Source organism: Hemicordylus capensis, chromosome 5 (genome assembly GCF_027244095.1).
Source record: "Hemicordylus capensis ecotype Gifberg chromosome 5, rHemCap1.1.pri, whole genome shotgun sequence".
Lineage (NCBI taxonomy): Eukaryota > Metazoa > Chordata > Lepidosauria > Squamata > Cordylidae > Hemicordylus > Hemicordylus capensis.
In genome coordinates, this window is record NC_069661.1 from 154,886,560 (window position 1) to 154,902,240 (window position 15,681).

The 15,681-nt window shown below is 40.2% G+C and overlaps 1 protein-coding gene across 6 annotated transcripts in view; it reads left to right on the plus strand.

The window, feature by feature from the left end:
- Positions 1–15,681, plus strand: part of CPNE8 (copine 8) — a 116,759-nt gene that overhangs the window by 43,013 nt on the left and 58,065 nt on the right. For 3 of the 6 annotated variants that reach the window (XR_008308319.1, XM_053254736.1, XM_053254737.1), the window contains exons 4-10: positions 1,864–1,967; positions 2,836–2,875; positions 3,508–3,584; positions 4,054–4,117; positions 6,847–6,950; positions 8,825–8,929; positions 13,008–13,049. Coding sequence is in view for 4 of the 6 variants with exons in the window: in XM_053254736.1 (XP_053110711.1) it covers positions 1,864–1,967; positions 2,836–2,875; positions 3,508–3,584; positions 4,054–4,117; positions 6,847–6,950; positions 8,825–8,929; positions 13,008–13,049 (536 nt within the window). In the remaining 2 variants the exon portion in view is untranslated. Of the gene's footprint in view, positions 1–1,863; positions 1,968–2,835; positions 2,876–3,507; positions 3,585–4,053; positions 4,118–6,846; positions 6,951–8,824; positions 8,930–9,588; positions 9,665–12,086; positions 12,117–13,007; positions 13,050–15,681 lie in introns of those variants that run through there. The other 3 variants (XR_008308320.1, XM_053254740.1, XM_053254739.1) reach the window with 3 other exon arrangements.

Genomic DNA, 15,681 nt, shown 5'->3' on the forward strand with positions numbered 1-15,681 from the left:
CCCTGCTCACATGTAGATTGTCCTTGATTCTGAAGGTGATCCATTGATTTTCCTGATTATATGGAAAGGACCAACCAATAGAACTCTGTATGGGTAGGAATCCTGTTGTCATCTTTGCCCCAAGGAGTGAGGGAGCAGCTGAAGTGCCCCTCTATGAATTAAACTTATGAAGCAATGTGATTGTGACTTTTGTTACCTGAAGAAACGTGGTAATCTGTAGAATTTCCATATGTTGCTCTAATTGCTAAATATTAGCTGGGCAGTTTCCTTTTTAGACAGGGACATTATTTCAGACTTTGGCAGGAGGCTAAAACAGTTACAAACAGTAATTGACAGCAAAGTACAAAGGTCTATTCTTTGATATATTTAAGATAAAATTGCAAAAAAGCAGTATATTTCAAGAGCACTTGCTATATTGCACATTTATAGGATTGTTCCTGGGGAGTACTTGCAAATGTAAATAGTCTGTGATGGAGGCTGTCTCCCACTCTCCCTAAATGGTGCCCCCATATTTAATTAATTAATTAATTAATTAATTTTTTCTTATATACTGCCTCCTCCAAAGACTCTAGGCAGTGAACAATAACAATAGCAATATTTTTAAAAAAAATTAAATGGCAAAAGCCTGGCAAAAAAGTAGGTCTTGAGAAGGGCCTTAAAAGCCACCAAGGAGGGGACTGAATGAATCGGGGGGGGGGTTCCAAAGAAGAGGGGCGGCCACAGAGAAGGCCTTCCTACAGGCCTAGGCACCATGCACTACACCAGGGCCCGGGACACTAAGGAAGGACAACTGAGAGGACCTCGCAGGGTGGGATACAACCGGCCAAGAGATGCGATCCTGGAGATATACAGGTGCTAAGCCCATAAGGGTTTTGTAGGTGAGTAACAGCACTTTAAATTGGACCCGGAAGAGAGCAGGCAACCAGTGCAGCGACCATAAAAGAGGTGTAACACTATCAAATCTACAGCCACCCATGAGGAGGTAGGCCACTGCATTCTGGACTAGTCGAAGCTTCCGAATCGTTTTCCAAGGCTACCCTAGGTAGAGTGTGTTACAGTAATCCAAGTGAGAGGTAACAAAGGCATGAGTTACTGTTGTCAGGGCCTGCTGGTCGAGAAAAGGCCGTAACTGGCAAACTGGCCGAAGCTGGCCAAAGGCAACCCTGGCCACGGTCTCCACCTGCTGTTCAAGCAGGAGCCGCGAGTCCAGAAGGAACCCCAGATCACGAACTGTCTCTCTCAAGGGAAGTGCAACCCCGTCAAGAGAGAAACTCACACATGGCAATTGGCCAGATCACAAACTGAACAAGAGCGACTCAGTCTTGGAGGGATTAAGCCTGAGCTTGTTTAGACACCATGTTTTCATTATGTTTTTAGGCAACAGGTAGAGATACTTTTATTCTTCAGGGCTTTTAATGGATAATCTGTGTTTCTTGTGCTTTTATCTTATTGATCTTTCTAGATTTCCCCCCTGTTTTTCTGCTGTGTGGATTAGTTGCTGCTGCATTGTTGATTTTAATTTTTTGTTTTTGTTGTTTTAATTTATTAGCTTTATTGTAAGCCACTTTGGAGACAGTATTTTTAATAGTTAAGTAGTGTATACATACTTAGCATTGCCTAAAAACTGGGAATTTTTTCTGGAAAATATTTCTGTCACTGGGTGTTTAATATTTGCATGGTTGGAGCTGCTTTCAGTTGAAGTTTCTTCTCCCTCTCCAACTGAAAGCTTATATACGCCACTATTTTATGCTGGCCTTGGGCCAAAATAAACAAATACATACATACATACATATGCGCCACTATTCATTGTTGGTTGTCTGTGTTTAGCTATTGCTAATATGTTTTCTGTAAAATATTTTACAGTTTGGGAGAACAGAAGTCATCGACAATACTTTGAACCCAGATTTTGTAAGAAAATTTATAATGGATTACTTTTTTGAAGAGAGAGAGAATCTGCGATTTGACTTGTAAGTTTGACATACCTTTTGATGTAGATTTATAGCATTATTGCAGTGTATTAATCTATCAGAGTACAAGTAGTTAATAATATAAAAGTTTAAAACCCACAAGTTTTAACCTTGTGAAATTCATATTTTAATCTAGCTGTAAATCTAGATTAATCTAGCAGTTTAACCTAGCAGTAGCATTCGCGTGGGTCATTCTGGGACTCCCAGGGGCCAGGAGGCCCCCAAACCCCGCCGTCCCAACCAGCTCCATGACAGAGCCGGTAATCATCTTGGCGGCCGATCCGGCCACTCAGGGAGGAGACCCCGCAAACCCCCTTTAGGCTCTCCACATTGATCGTGTGGAGAGCCTTTATGTCTTATAGGGAAGGACCCTCTCTATGCTACATCTAAAGCTTTTTAAACTGATGATCTTTGGTATAACAAGATTTATATAGAGCAAATCCCTCAAACTATGCATGTGTTTTTGCCACAAACGTAGAAAAATATACTTAAATATAGAATTTATCTTCATTACAGAATGTATGTCTAATGTTTTAGACTGAGACATCCCACGTTACCTCCAAACCCAGATCCAGGGAATTGCTTGGTCCACCTTGGATTGGTCATTGTTGTTCTTAACTATAACGCTATGGTTTCCCTTGCTGTCTGTGACAAGTTACTCCCTGCCCCTGCTTGGAATGTTGGGGACCTGTAGCTGAGTAAACAATCTGCCCTTGATTTCTAGGGCTGATCTGGGACATGCATCAGGTGTAAACCCAGCCTGTTCTTCAATTACATTATCTCTCTGAAACAAAGCCCTTTAGTTTTACTTGTATATTTTGTTGATGTGAATAAATGCAGATATTTGTGGGGGGGGGTTTAATTGTAGGTATGATGTTGATTCAAAGAGTCCAAACCTATCAAAGCATGTAAGTACTAATTGGTTATTATATTTAAAATGTGGTCAAATATGTTTAGTGTATATTTTTGAGACTTGGTTGATATATAGGATCTTGTTGCTCGTTGATTTTACAAAAATGTTTTTAGCCTACTTCCAAAAGGGAAGAAAGCTTATTGCACTGGTTTCAACAGTACGTATTTGAGCCAATAATTGCACTGTAAATTCTGTCTTTCCTGTTTGTGTGTGGGGTTAAATATTATGTATGCACCAGAGTTAACAATGTTAAATTCTTTTAAAGTTTTACTCTTACCCAGAGTTTTAAACCAGGAGTTGCAGCACATTTATAATAATAATTTACATATCCTAGTTAGCATTAGACATGGTTAACATCAGTGCAGATGTGACACAAAAATATGCTTAAGGCAAATGGGTTGGGATGAATTAGCACCAGAGACATGGGGAACCCACTTTTAAATGATCAGCAGTGCTTCAACTGCAATGGGCATTATTTACCAAATGACATTATTCCATAAGATTGCAGTGTCTTATATAATTTGATTTTAGATTATTTGCCATTCTCAAATGAAATAATGAGAGAGGGTGGATAGAAGTGGAAACTAAATTTGGATTGGAGTTTTATAATTCTATGTATTTTTTCAGGATTTCTTGGGACAAGTGTTCTGTACACTTGGAGAGATTGTTGGGTCACAGGGAAGCAGATTAGAAAAGCCAGTTGTGTAAGTATAACATTTAAAAATAAATTGATGCTAATCTTTTTCTGGTTTTTTTGTTGTCTTTACCAATAGTGCTAATGTTTCCTTGGGAAAGGCTGCTCCTCCATTTTCTGGTGTTTGACAAATGAGAAGTCTAAGCAGATAATAGGATGGCTAAATTACATGGATGCCAATATTTCTTAATTAAGAAATTTGAATTTTAGTCCATGGTGTATTTAAATATCTCAGTCCAGCAATCCTTCGTGGTTGTGGATGTTCTGATAGGTATACAAAACTCCCCACCCTTGGGGGGCTTCTCATTTCAGTGACATTATTCTTACACTGCAAAAGAACATAGGGAGTCTGGCAATAAAGTGAATGAAAAAAGCCCACACACACAGAGCAAGAAAAGAGCTTCTGTTCCTTCTTAATCAGCTGCCTTGAATTTTCCATTAAACAGTGTTATCCCATCTCAATGCTGTTTTTGTTCTAGAGGAATTCCTGGGAAGAAATGTGGCACAATAATACTGACAGCAGAGGAGTTGAACTGTTGCCGGGTAAGTTTAAGGTTTTGATTTTCTTTTGCTTAAAATACGTGGTTTGGTTCCTAGTTACCATAGAGATTGTACTTCTCTTTTTGCATATTAGCAGAATTTAAGATTAGCTAGCTTACTAGAATTGATAATAGGGCATTTGCTGCAAAAGGACTGTGGAGCTACTTTGGACTTTCTCTTATGCTACTTTAAAGTCTTGCAACATGTAGTTACATACACAGACTGCCATCCAGACTAACAAAGTGTGGATACTAGGTGAGAAATGCTGGTGCTGCTGAAAGTTTCAACCAGTACCACCAATCATGCACATCGGGATGCATTTTGACCTCCTCTTCCCCTGGTAGTGCTCTGTGTAACTCAAAAACATGTCCCTGAGAGTTGCGCAACACAGAGTGCTTCCGGGAGGGTGGGGTGGGGGAGATTGTTGAGATTCCCTCCCTTGTGAGTTCAGGTGCCGCTTTACTCAGGAACTCAGAAGCAGCACCAATGCTTTGTTAGTCTAGATGTCAGCCCGTGCTCCTTTTTTTAACACTTCAAACTGCAGCTTAACAGTTTTAATTTTTTTTATTAATGCACTGTAACTTTAATTTAAAAAAAAAAAAACAATATATACATGCACAGAAGCCTTTGTACAAGAGGCTTCTTTCTGAGTCTTGGTTTAGAGTGTTGGACTTGAAGGGCAGGGTTCATTTCACAATAAAATGAGTCAATTTCAAGCCGCCACATGGGGATGGCTTGAAATTATATCTGTGAGCTTGGCCCTTCAGGAAAAGCAGTTGGTTTGTAGATCAGTCACTGTCATGTGCTTTCCCCATACTGTTGGAAGCTCTGATAAATAGTGTGGCAGCGTGTGATCCATGTGGCAAGTCACAACTGATTAAGAGCTTTCCATGTAGAGCAGCACCTTCTGCTTGCTTTTCACTGAAATGGTAAGTCTGTATCTGGACTGCCACTTTAGACTACAGCAGGTGATCAGGGCTCACATAGCTGAACGCTCTTCCATACAAAAAATGCCTTCTTATGTAATTGTTTTTATACAGAAGAACCTCATTACTTGCGGGGGTTCCATTCCTTGCTTTTTGCTGTGAATAATGGAACATGAGTAATGAGTCAGGGCTCTGGGGAACCTTGTTATTCATGGTTATGCATATTCACAGGGTGTCTAATAGATACCTGTTCCCAGTATCTGGGGATATTAATGGGTTAAAATCCACTTATCCCCAGTTCCCAGAGGGCTGGAAGTGACCGCAGAGGTAACTTCTGGCTGCCATTTTGTCTGGAGGAGCCTGGAAAAGACACAAGGAGTCATTTTATGGTTCATCTCTTGAAAAAAAACACTGACTTTCCCCCACAATTTGGGAGAGCATTCTGTCCTTTGCGGACCTTTCCTGGGCATATAGGGAATGTGCAGAGCACACCACAGTAGGTTCTGGGCCATTTGGGGGCTTTTAAACTTTACCTCTCCACCCTAGAACGTATCCCCCCTTTCTCCTCTACTTTGTATGGAGGAGCATTCAGTCATGTGAGCTCCCACCTGCAGTTTGAGGTCATACAGCTGAGACACAAATCAACCTCTTTAATGAGGACTGAGTAACTGGCAACCATTTTGTGTGAAATAAGTCTTAGATGAGGTGCACGTTTTTGTTCATTTCTGAACTCATTAACTGGTAGTGACCGGTTGTCATGGGGCCTAGTGTTCCCATTTGCAGTATAAAGGATAGGATAGCCATTTGGTCTCGGGGAAGCACTTTTTTTTCCAATTGACTACCCCCAAAGGACTCCTTTCACAGTGAAAGGGCAAACTTCCTAATATCTTAAAGGATGTGGGATGAAATTGGCATGAGACATGTATCTCCCAACCCTGATGCTCTTTGCCTTCATTAGGCTCAAGGATAGGGGTAGGCAAACTTGGTTGGGGATGGTGGGCGTTGTAGTTCAGCAACAGCTGGAGAGTCAAGGTTGGCTTTTCCTGCTCTAAGATTAAAGGAAGCAAGTGGCAGTCCACGTGCTTGCTTTCTGCCTATTGGTCACGTGGCACCCTGAGAACTTGTGCCAGTATTTTGCCCTCATTCTGCCCTGAGTGAAACACCTAAGTGCAACCCTCAGTCTTTGCATTTAGAAGCAAGGTTCTTTTGTTATGAAAATGAACGGTATTTTTCTGCATGCCTGGGATGTCCCTTGGATATGGAGAAACTACTCTCTTACTTATAGATGATCCTGTTTCGCTGCAGTACTGGTTGCTGGGGGGTTCGGTTTATTCAAGGGAATTATGATTTCAAAAACAGAGAACTCACACGATGCTTTTTTATAAACTCTCTTCTTAATATTTTTCAAATTTGTATGTATATAAATTACTCTGTCATTTTGTGGGGTAGGAGTAATAGGATTTTAATATGATAATACTTGCATAATTGTAGCAGCAGGAAGAATGAGAGATCCTTGCTTTCTCTTGTAATTCAAATTTTCCTTATTGGATATTGCTTAAGAAGCCTAAAATTACTACTAAACAGGATTAAAATATTTACTAAGATGCATGAAAAGAATGACAAATGACTCAAGTCATAACACTGTTCCCAGATTAGTAGCAAAAGAGAAGGAAACAAATAATTATTGACTCCCTTTTGAAGTTACTAAACATTTTCTTGCAAATTGTTTTTAATGTGAATAACATTCTCTGTGTATTATTAACTTTGCATTACATTAACCTATATATTTCACATTTCTTTTTTTAGGATTCTGTACTGATGCAATTTTGTGCAAACAAGTTAGACAAGAAAGATTTCTTTGGGAAATCAGATCCCTTCCTGGTATTTTTCCGTAGCAATGAGGATGGCAGGTAGATACGCTTTAATTCTACTACCAAATATTTAATGTAGTGTTATGAGTTTTAATGAAAACCATTGGATTCTGTGTGTAGCATATAACGACTTTCTTGACACTTCTGCAGTTGTGCTTTCCAGACCTTCATTTCTTAAAACAAAAGTTTTATTGTTAAATTGTATGAATAAGAAAATATAGGTCGTATCCACAGTTGTTCTTTAGTCTGAAACAGGAATTCTTAATTTAAAAAAAAACAAGATGCTTGCTCCAAAGTAGGAACTCCTGTTCCAAACTAAGGACAACCATGAATGCTATCCTATATATTATATTGATTCAAACCACTTTTCAAACATGCATGGAGGTGAGGTAATTTTTGTGATCCCCCTTGCCTGTGCAGCCCCTGTGCCTCTGAAAATAAGTCCCTGAGTGTCCCATGACCCTCAGGGGCATATTTTATGGGAGCCTTGGGCAGCTGCATGTGGGTGGAGGGGTGGGATTGCTAAAAGGCACCTTTTCCTTTGTGCATGCACAGAAGCATTCCCTGTGTGTGCCTCTTAATTTGGATGTAGCCTTGAATTGTGTCTGTTCTTGATAAAATTGCAGAGATTGGTTCATTTGAATAAAAGAAACATATACATGTGACTTTTCTCAGTTTCCCTATGTGTTTTGATGGCTAACATGGAGTCCTACTCTGAGTTAAGTTTTGTACATCAGAACTTGTGAGGGGGCAGAGCTTTCGGCACTGATCTTAGAGCAGGGTCATCAGCTGCCACTGGCTACAGCATATTTTTTCCATGTAGAAGCCTGATGAGTATTTTAAAACTCTAGTTTTTCCTTTATCAATCTGTGAAAAACAGAATGTATGTATGTATGTATGTATGTATGTATGTATTTGATTTCTATACCGCCCTTCCAAAAATGGCTCAGGGTGGTTTATACAGAGAAATAATAAATAAATAAGATAAGATGGATCCCTGTCCCCGAAGGGCTCACAATCTAAAAAGAAACATAAAATAGACACCAGCAACAGTCACTGGAGGTACTGTGCTGGGGGTGGACAGGGCCAGTTACTCTCCCCCTGCTAAATAAAGAGAATCACTACATTAAAAGGTGCCTCTTTGCCAAGTTAGCAGTAGAGGGACATGAAACTGCAATAGGTTCAATTGAACCCCTACAACAGGGTAGACAAGGTTTTTGTTCTGATTTTCTTGGAATTGTATGGTCAGAGGAGTTGGGGAAATGCAGACTGCCTCCATCCTGAGCTACGTCTTCTAATAATCTTGGGTAGAACTTCAGCTTTTTAATCTACTTCATTTTTTATTAGAACCTTGAGATCTGCCATTTGGAGCCAGGTGCAAGGTACCAGGATGCAGAACCAGTAGCAAAATGGTTAAGGGGTGGCGGAGCCAATTGCCTGCTGTACCCCATGAGTCATACACTGGGATTACCTGCATATACAAATCGGTAGATCTGTATCTCTCTTCTGCCTGTCCTTGCCACAGATACAAGAGAGTGACCCCCCGCAAGGTGGTACAATGCTCTTCTGAGAGAGTGTTCATCACCACCACCTCCTGCTCTGCTTCCTTAGGATTCCATTTCCACTACACACAGTCTGCTGCTGTTAACATCATGTATTCCTTCCCTGTTCACCAGAGGAATGTGTTACTCACCCCAAGCATGCAGATGAATGACAAATTGAATGGCTGCAGTATAGCATTACAAATTTATAAGCGATGTGTTAACACTTTGTGGGGCAGGGCAGTGGTGGGTTTTATACGATAAACCTTAATATTGTTCCAATAGAAGAAGAGAAATAATATCCATATTTTAAATTTCACAGAAATAACAGCAAATTTGCGGTGGTTGTTTGTTTAACCTTTTTGTTTTTAGTTTTACAATCTGCCACAAGACAGAAGTTGTAAAGAATACATTAAATCCAGTGTGGCAGGCATTCAAGATATCTGTCAGAGCACTTTGCAATGGAGATTATGACAGGTAAGATAAAGACTGAACTTTTTATGCAAGTGTGACTTCTGTAACCTACAAAATCATATTAAATGAATATTTTCAAAGATTTGAGGTCCCTCACCTTAGTTTAATAATCCTTTTATAAGGTATAATGTTCAAAACAAGTAAATTTTAACTTCTTCATGCACTTAGCTAAACTGTTCCTAAGAGGTACACAAGGTCCAGTAGCATTTTCAGTGTACTAATAGGTCCCACTCTCTTCACAGGTGATTGACAAGCAGATTAAAAGCACAAGGAGTCTAAAAGCACTGCTGCTAGTGCATTAAGAAACTAGTTACTGCTCTGTGTCACTGAAAAACAAACACTGATGACACTTCTTTCCTCAAGAAAGGCTCTCCTTGATAAAGAAACCTGGAAGTGCTCACTTGCCTAGAATTAATGGGATTAAATCAATTTAAGAAACTGCTACCAGCTTATGTTGGTGCTTCCTTCCTTTTCATATGTAACAATATCATGTGAACATCTAGAAAAACAGAAATATATATATATATATATATATCTTTACTGCATCACATTCAATTTTCCATATATGTAAGCTCACTGAATTTTTTTGTGGACATATCTGGTGTCATCGCTACTTTAGCTGATTCACCTCCTCTTTCCCCTTTGTCACCTTGAATGTGAAGCTGCAGGCCACATCATAAGGAATTCAATGGAAGACAAACAGTCTGGCATGGTTGCATCTTACCCAGTCAAATCAAGGTATTGAGAAAATGAAGAAGAATTGACATTTGCAATTGTCAAACTGAGTTATATGCTTGCGTTCTAGGAAAGCCTAACAACTGATCACTCTTCTTTTCTTTCATTTCATTATCAAAGGAAAGATTTGTCCAAATTAGAGGAAGAGACTAATCATATTAACAAATGTTAGGTGTCAAGACATTTAATATCCTAAACAAAATTTAAATGCCCAATTATTGTGGGATTCTTAAGGAAATTGCCCAGTTTTATTATCTGTCCTGAGAAAAAGAATAAATAGACTATGTTGATTCTGATGAACTCACTAACATTTGTTCAGATGCATGTCTCCTGGAAGATGGTTTGATTCACACAATGCTGACCTGTAAGAAATATCCCCAAAGCTCTACCATCTCAAAAAATATCTTCCTTTTCCTCCCCCTCCCCCTTTTTGTTCTTTTTTTTTTTTTCCTTTTTCCAAAAATACTTTCAAAATCCTAACTTCATTCCTCCCCCCTCCCCCCATGTTTTCTGGAGCAAGACTATGCCTATAGTTAGTTTTGATCCAGGAAAGAACAAGATTTCTGTCATTCTGATTAATGACAACTTAAATAGTGGTCCTGGACATTTTTGGATGTAAATGAGTACCCCAACAAATGCTCAGTTGAATTTGCTTGAGAAAATTAAAAAGCTGCTGTATTTATTGTTATGGATATTTCAAAAGATGCCATAACTGGGGGGGGAAAGGATTCATTTCCTGAAGATAACATGCCTACGACCAGTGCATATACCTTTTGAGAGGAAAACTTGATCATACTGATGAAAGGGAAACACATCAAAAACATTGTCTCTTAATACAGATAGATAGACCTCATCCGCAGGAGTTCTGCTCCCGCAGATTACCATGGGTAATGAAACCACAGATAATGATGCATTGAGTCTATGGGAATGCAGGGGTTAGGTTCCCAGACTTTAACAACCCATAATTGCCCCCAGATCACAAAAACAGGCCAAATAAAGTAGTCTCCTGGTGTCCAACAATGCCACCTAAAAGTCCCAAATAGTCCCAAAATGTTGTGGATTATTTTTCTGGTTTTAATTTTTTTAAAAAAACTAAACGAGCCACAAAATGGCAACTGGAAATGACCCCCATGGTCATTTCCAGCCTTCTATGAACCGCAGATACATGGGTTTTAACCCTTTCGTATCTGTGGATAAAGAGGACGGATGGCTTTTTGACACCCACGGGTACATGAAACTGTTAATAGCTGTTCCATGTAGAATGAGGTGTGCCTGTATTGCAAGCATCCTCGTAGTCTTCATTTTCTTAGTGTTACTAGGGTAAGAAAATATATTTTAACATAAAGAAGTATTGCTCACCATGAAGTAAATAGTAAAGATGGCTGGCTTTAGAAATGGTCTACTCAATGATAAAATCAGTACCAGAGGACTAACAGAGCCTCTCTGAATATCCTGACTGGGCAGAGTTTCTTTCAGCAACTATTTCAAACTATTTCATGTTGGAATTGGAGCAATAAAGTTGTCAACCATAGTGTCTGCCTGGACATAAACCAGGAAGATAAGTGGAATCTTCAGTACAAAGTTGATATGCTGCTTATTGTTTGAAATGTGTAATTTTTTTCTACCTCCATTTTTCTTTCTTTAAGTTGTATATGTTTTAAAACATCATGTAAGGACTGCATCTGGGTATTAGCTTCTGTATGAACAGTTAAACATATTGCCTCAGAAGTAGATTTGGAGGCAGTCTGTTGTGGTTTGCACCTGAAACATCTGAACTGCCTTACTTTGGTAACTTGCACCAAATTCTCATACTCTCTCTGTCTCTCTCTCGTTATTAAGTACATTTATATACCATCCCATACAAAAAAAGTCCTTGGGAGGTTGACAATATAAAATGGCTGTGATTCCAAATAAAATCTGTCCAGAGGAGTCTGTCTTCTCATTTGGTTAGGAGTTGAGAAAAAGCCAAAGCAGTTCTTAAAAGCATTTAGTGGTTGACAATTCAGTGAAAATTTCTTCAGGAAAAGTGTCTTTTCCCCAATAAGTTCAACACAAGACTAGGATAGGAACATATGCTGAAGAGATCTGCAAAGCTATCATCAAAATGTGCATTTACAAGTTGGATGTGTATTTTTTTTTAATCATCTATAATCCAGCAAGTGTGCAAAGCAGTGAATGGCACATTTTCCATTCTTTATTTGGCTTATGGCTATTGAGATATCCTATCAGTTGATTTGACTGGAGACTTTGGTTTAACAAAGAATTTGCTCCCACCTGCCAAACAAAAAGTATTTCTCTGAGTGTAGATCCAACGATCCACGTGTTTCCTATTAAATCTTCCTGTTAGTGTGTTAATTAAAGAAAACCATTTTCATAGTATATCGTGTACACTAGCAGCAGTACTTTTATCTTATCTGCCTGTCAGTCGCCTGTGGAGTGAGAAGTTGTTAGTTTGGATAACTGGACCTACCCTCACAGAAATGTGTCTTACAGGTAGGGAAACATCAAAATATTCTACATTTGCTATTGCAATTTGGATTTTACTCCAGTACTTCTACTCTTGAGAGAAAAACTTCCTAACTATATGTGCCATTTTCATATAATTACTTTCGTGAAGAAATCGCTTTCATGAAGAGTCTCCTCCCATCCATAGGGATAGATATTGAGGTCATTCACACAATCAAAAACTGTGTTCTACCCAGGTTTGGGAGCTGTGTGTGCTTCCAATTTTCAGTGGCATGGAAACAAGGTAGGAGGAAAACCTGGGTAGAAGTGATTATGTGGAAGCAAGGTAGGAGGAAAAGGCCTACCTTGCTTCCACACAATCACTTCTACCCAGGTTTTCCTCCTACCATGCTTCCACACCACTGAAAATTGGAAGCACACACAGCTCCCAAACCTGGGTAGAACACAGTTTTTGATTGTGTGAATGACCTCAATATCTATCCCTATGGATGGGAGGAGACTCTTGGCTACTAGTTTGGGCCAATATTTTCTTATGTCAATAACTACTTTTTCTGTTCCACAAAACCAACATGCATATCAGGATCATGCATATCAGGAATGTGTTGCTTATGGTAGAGGGTACTAAACCATCATAGATTTACAATAGCATGAGGACATAAGGCATGTAAGGATTGTACAAGGATCTGAATTAGAGAGCTGCAAGCATGTAACATTTTCCTACATTTAAGCACTGATTCATGACAGTAATTAAATGGAAATGGCCATCCGTTTTATTATTTAAACATTGTACAATTCATCTAATAAAATGGCTGGATATTTCTATCTGTCAAGATTTTTCATATGTTTATGTATAATTTCTGTTTGATTTTTTTTTTTACAGAACAATTAAAATAGAGGTGCATGATTGGGATAGAGATGGAAGGTAATTTATTTTAATGCAAATCTCTAATTATTTGGCAGTGTACAACAGGAGTTCCACTACATTTGCACTATTGATAAAGATTGGACAGCTTCATTGAAGGAATTGAGATGTTCAGTTTCCCCCATATCTCAATGTAGGAGTCTATGTCCTTGCAGGAAAGGCACATGTCTGCTGAAGAGGTCCACCTAGGTAATTTTGGACCTAAAGACCTTTGGAGCCCCACCCCCCACAGGAAATTAAGCATCATCCACCTACACACACCAAGATACATGCAGTATTTTTAACACATGGGTTCATAGCAACTGAACTCACAAAAATGTAAGAATATAAAACAGGTATATTTATGCAAATATGCATCAGCAGAAATATTTCAACACACAACTTAACATATTTCCATCCCACATATTTCTTCTCTCACTCCCTACTCGGTCTCTAAATAGGATTTGGGGACCCACAAGGGGTGTGGAGGCCCTGGACTTCGGCCTGAAGTCCTGGGGTAAGAGTGCCTCTGGTCTGTGAGTTACTCCCTGGCTGTTTTGTACATGTCTATTTTGAAAGCTGGGGTGTATCAGAATTCCTCATTATGCAGTTTGACAATTGGAATGAATATATTTCTGTCCAACTTAGTGGCTAACTGTAGTAGAAAATGTCTAGCATTTTCATATGAGACTAGCAACCCGCAAACTGGACTAGGAGTTCTTGTTAGAATCTTGAGAATCTTTTTTTTAAACACATCTGAGATTGAAATATGTGATTATGGAAATACTTAGGAACATAGGAAGCTGCCATATACTGAGTCAGATCATAGGTCCATCTCGCTCAGTATTGTCTACACAGACTGGCGGCAGCTTCTCCAAGGTTGCAGGCAGGAATCTCTCTCAGCCCTATCTTGGAGATTCCAGGGAAGGAACTTGGAGCCTAGATGCTCTTCCCAGAGCGGCTCCATCCCCTAAGGGGAATATCTTACAGCATTCACACTTCTAGTCTCCCTTTCGTATGCAACCAGGGCAGATCCTGCTTAGCTTAAAGGGACAAGTCATGCTTGCTACCACAAGACCAGCTCTCTTCCCATCTTAATAAGCTACTCAGTGCTGAATGAAGTATGTAGTTTCCCATCCTCTTGCAGTACAACTAGCACATGGAACAGCAACTGGAGTGAATCTGTGCACCAATACTGATTTATTTTGGTAGTTCAATTGTTAGCTCTTTCTTTTTTGGGGTAGGGATGAGCACAAAACAGAAAATCCTGGTTCAGTTTGAATTCAAACTGAACCAGGAGGCTCAGGCTCGATTGAGCTTCTCCGTCCGGTCCGTCCATCAAGCCCCTTGAGCCTGCTTGTGAACTGGCTCAAGGGGCATCCTTGAAAAGGGGAATCTGGCAAGGAATCTGGCAAGGCCTTTACAAGTAGGGATTTGGCAGCAGTGATTTTGGTGTGTGTGTGTGTGAGTGTGAGTGTGTGTGTGTGTGTGTGTGTGTGTGTGTGTGTGTGTGTGTGAGAGAGAGAGAGAGAGAAATGCTTTTAAATTTTTGCCAGAAATAAACTGTGCAAGGCGGGGGAGAGAATGTAAAGAGGTGTTTCATCTCTTTACCTGTAAGCAAGTACACAAGCCGATGGCAGAAGCGGCCTGAATGGCGGTTGTGTTGCCCTTCATGGTGGGGTGATGGTGGCTGCAGTGGGGGGATGGCAGGGGATCCTCCAGCCTTGCCACCTGCCTCCTAAATGCAGGGCCGGCCATGCCTGCAGCTGGCTTCAGACCTCTGCATCTGCCATCCCCTCACCATGATGGGCAGCACGATCAGTGGTGGCTCGCCAGGTGCAGTCACTACCTTCCCCACCATCCGGACCGCTGCCCACTGCTGCCATCAGCTTGTGTTTTTGCTTACAGGTAAAGAGATGAAACATGTTGACATCCCCCCCCCACCGCCGCCGCAGTTTCTTTCTGGCAAAGATTTAAAAGCATTTTTCATCCCCCTCCCCCCTAATTACTGCTGCCGAATCGCTGTTTGTAAAGGGGAATCCTTGCCGGATTCCCCGTTACAAGTATGCTTCTCAAGCCAGCTCGCGAGTCGGGACTCCGAACTGCGGGTGGCTCAGCTGTAAGTCAAACTGTTCCCATTTTCCAGGGGGCCAGTTCAGTTTGAGGGCAAACCTTCGAACCTGACCTGTTTGACCTCAAGCTGGCTCGACCTCAAGCCTGTTTACACATCCCTACTTTGTGGCAAGAGGTTTTTGATTATTCCCCCTGAAAGTGTAGATATCATGGCTTACATGATGAGGAAAATTACTCAGAGTAGTCCCACTGAAAATAAAAGAAGCTAGGCAATGCCAAATTCCCCCTTTTAATTTCAGTAGGATTCTTTTGAGTAATTTTCCTCATCCTGCAGGCCAGCAACCATATTTTCACGTATTAAATATGCATATGCTGTGCTTCACTTATTCCTTGAAGATAAAGCAACAGAGACCTTCAACCAAAGATTTGGACATCTCATTCAAATTAACATTACCCAACCCCTTCAGATTCCTTTGTCTTTCTGCCATTTGCTACCTGTTCCATAGCTGCTTTTATAGCTCCCTTGATTGTTCATTTTCTTCCTGTCAGCACACTTCTGAAGTTTGTAATCAGCCATTGA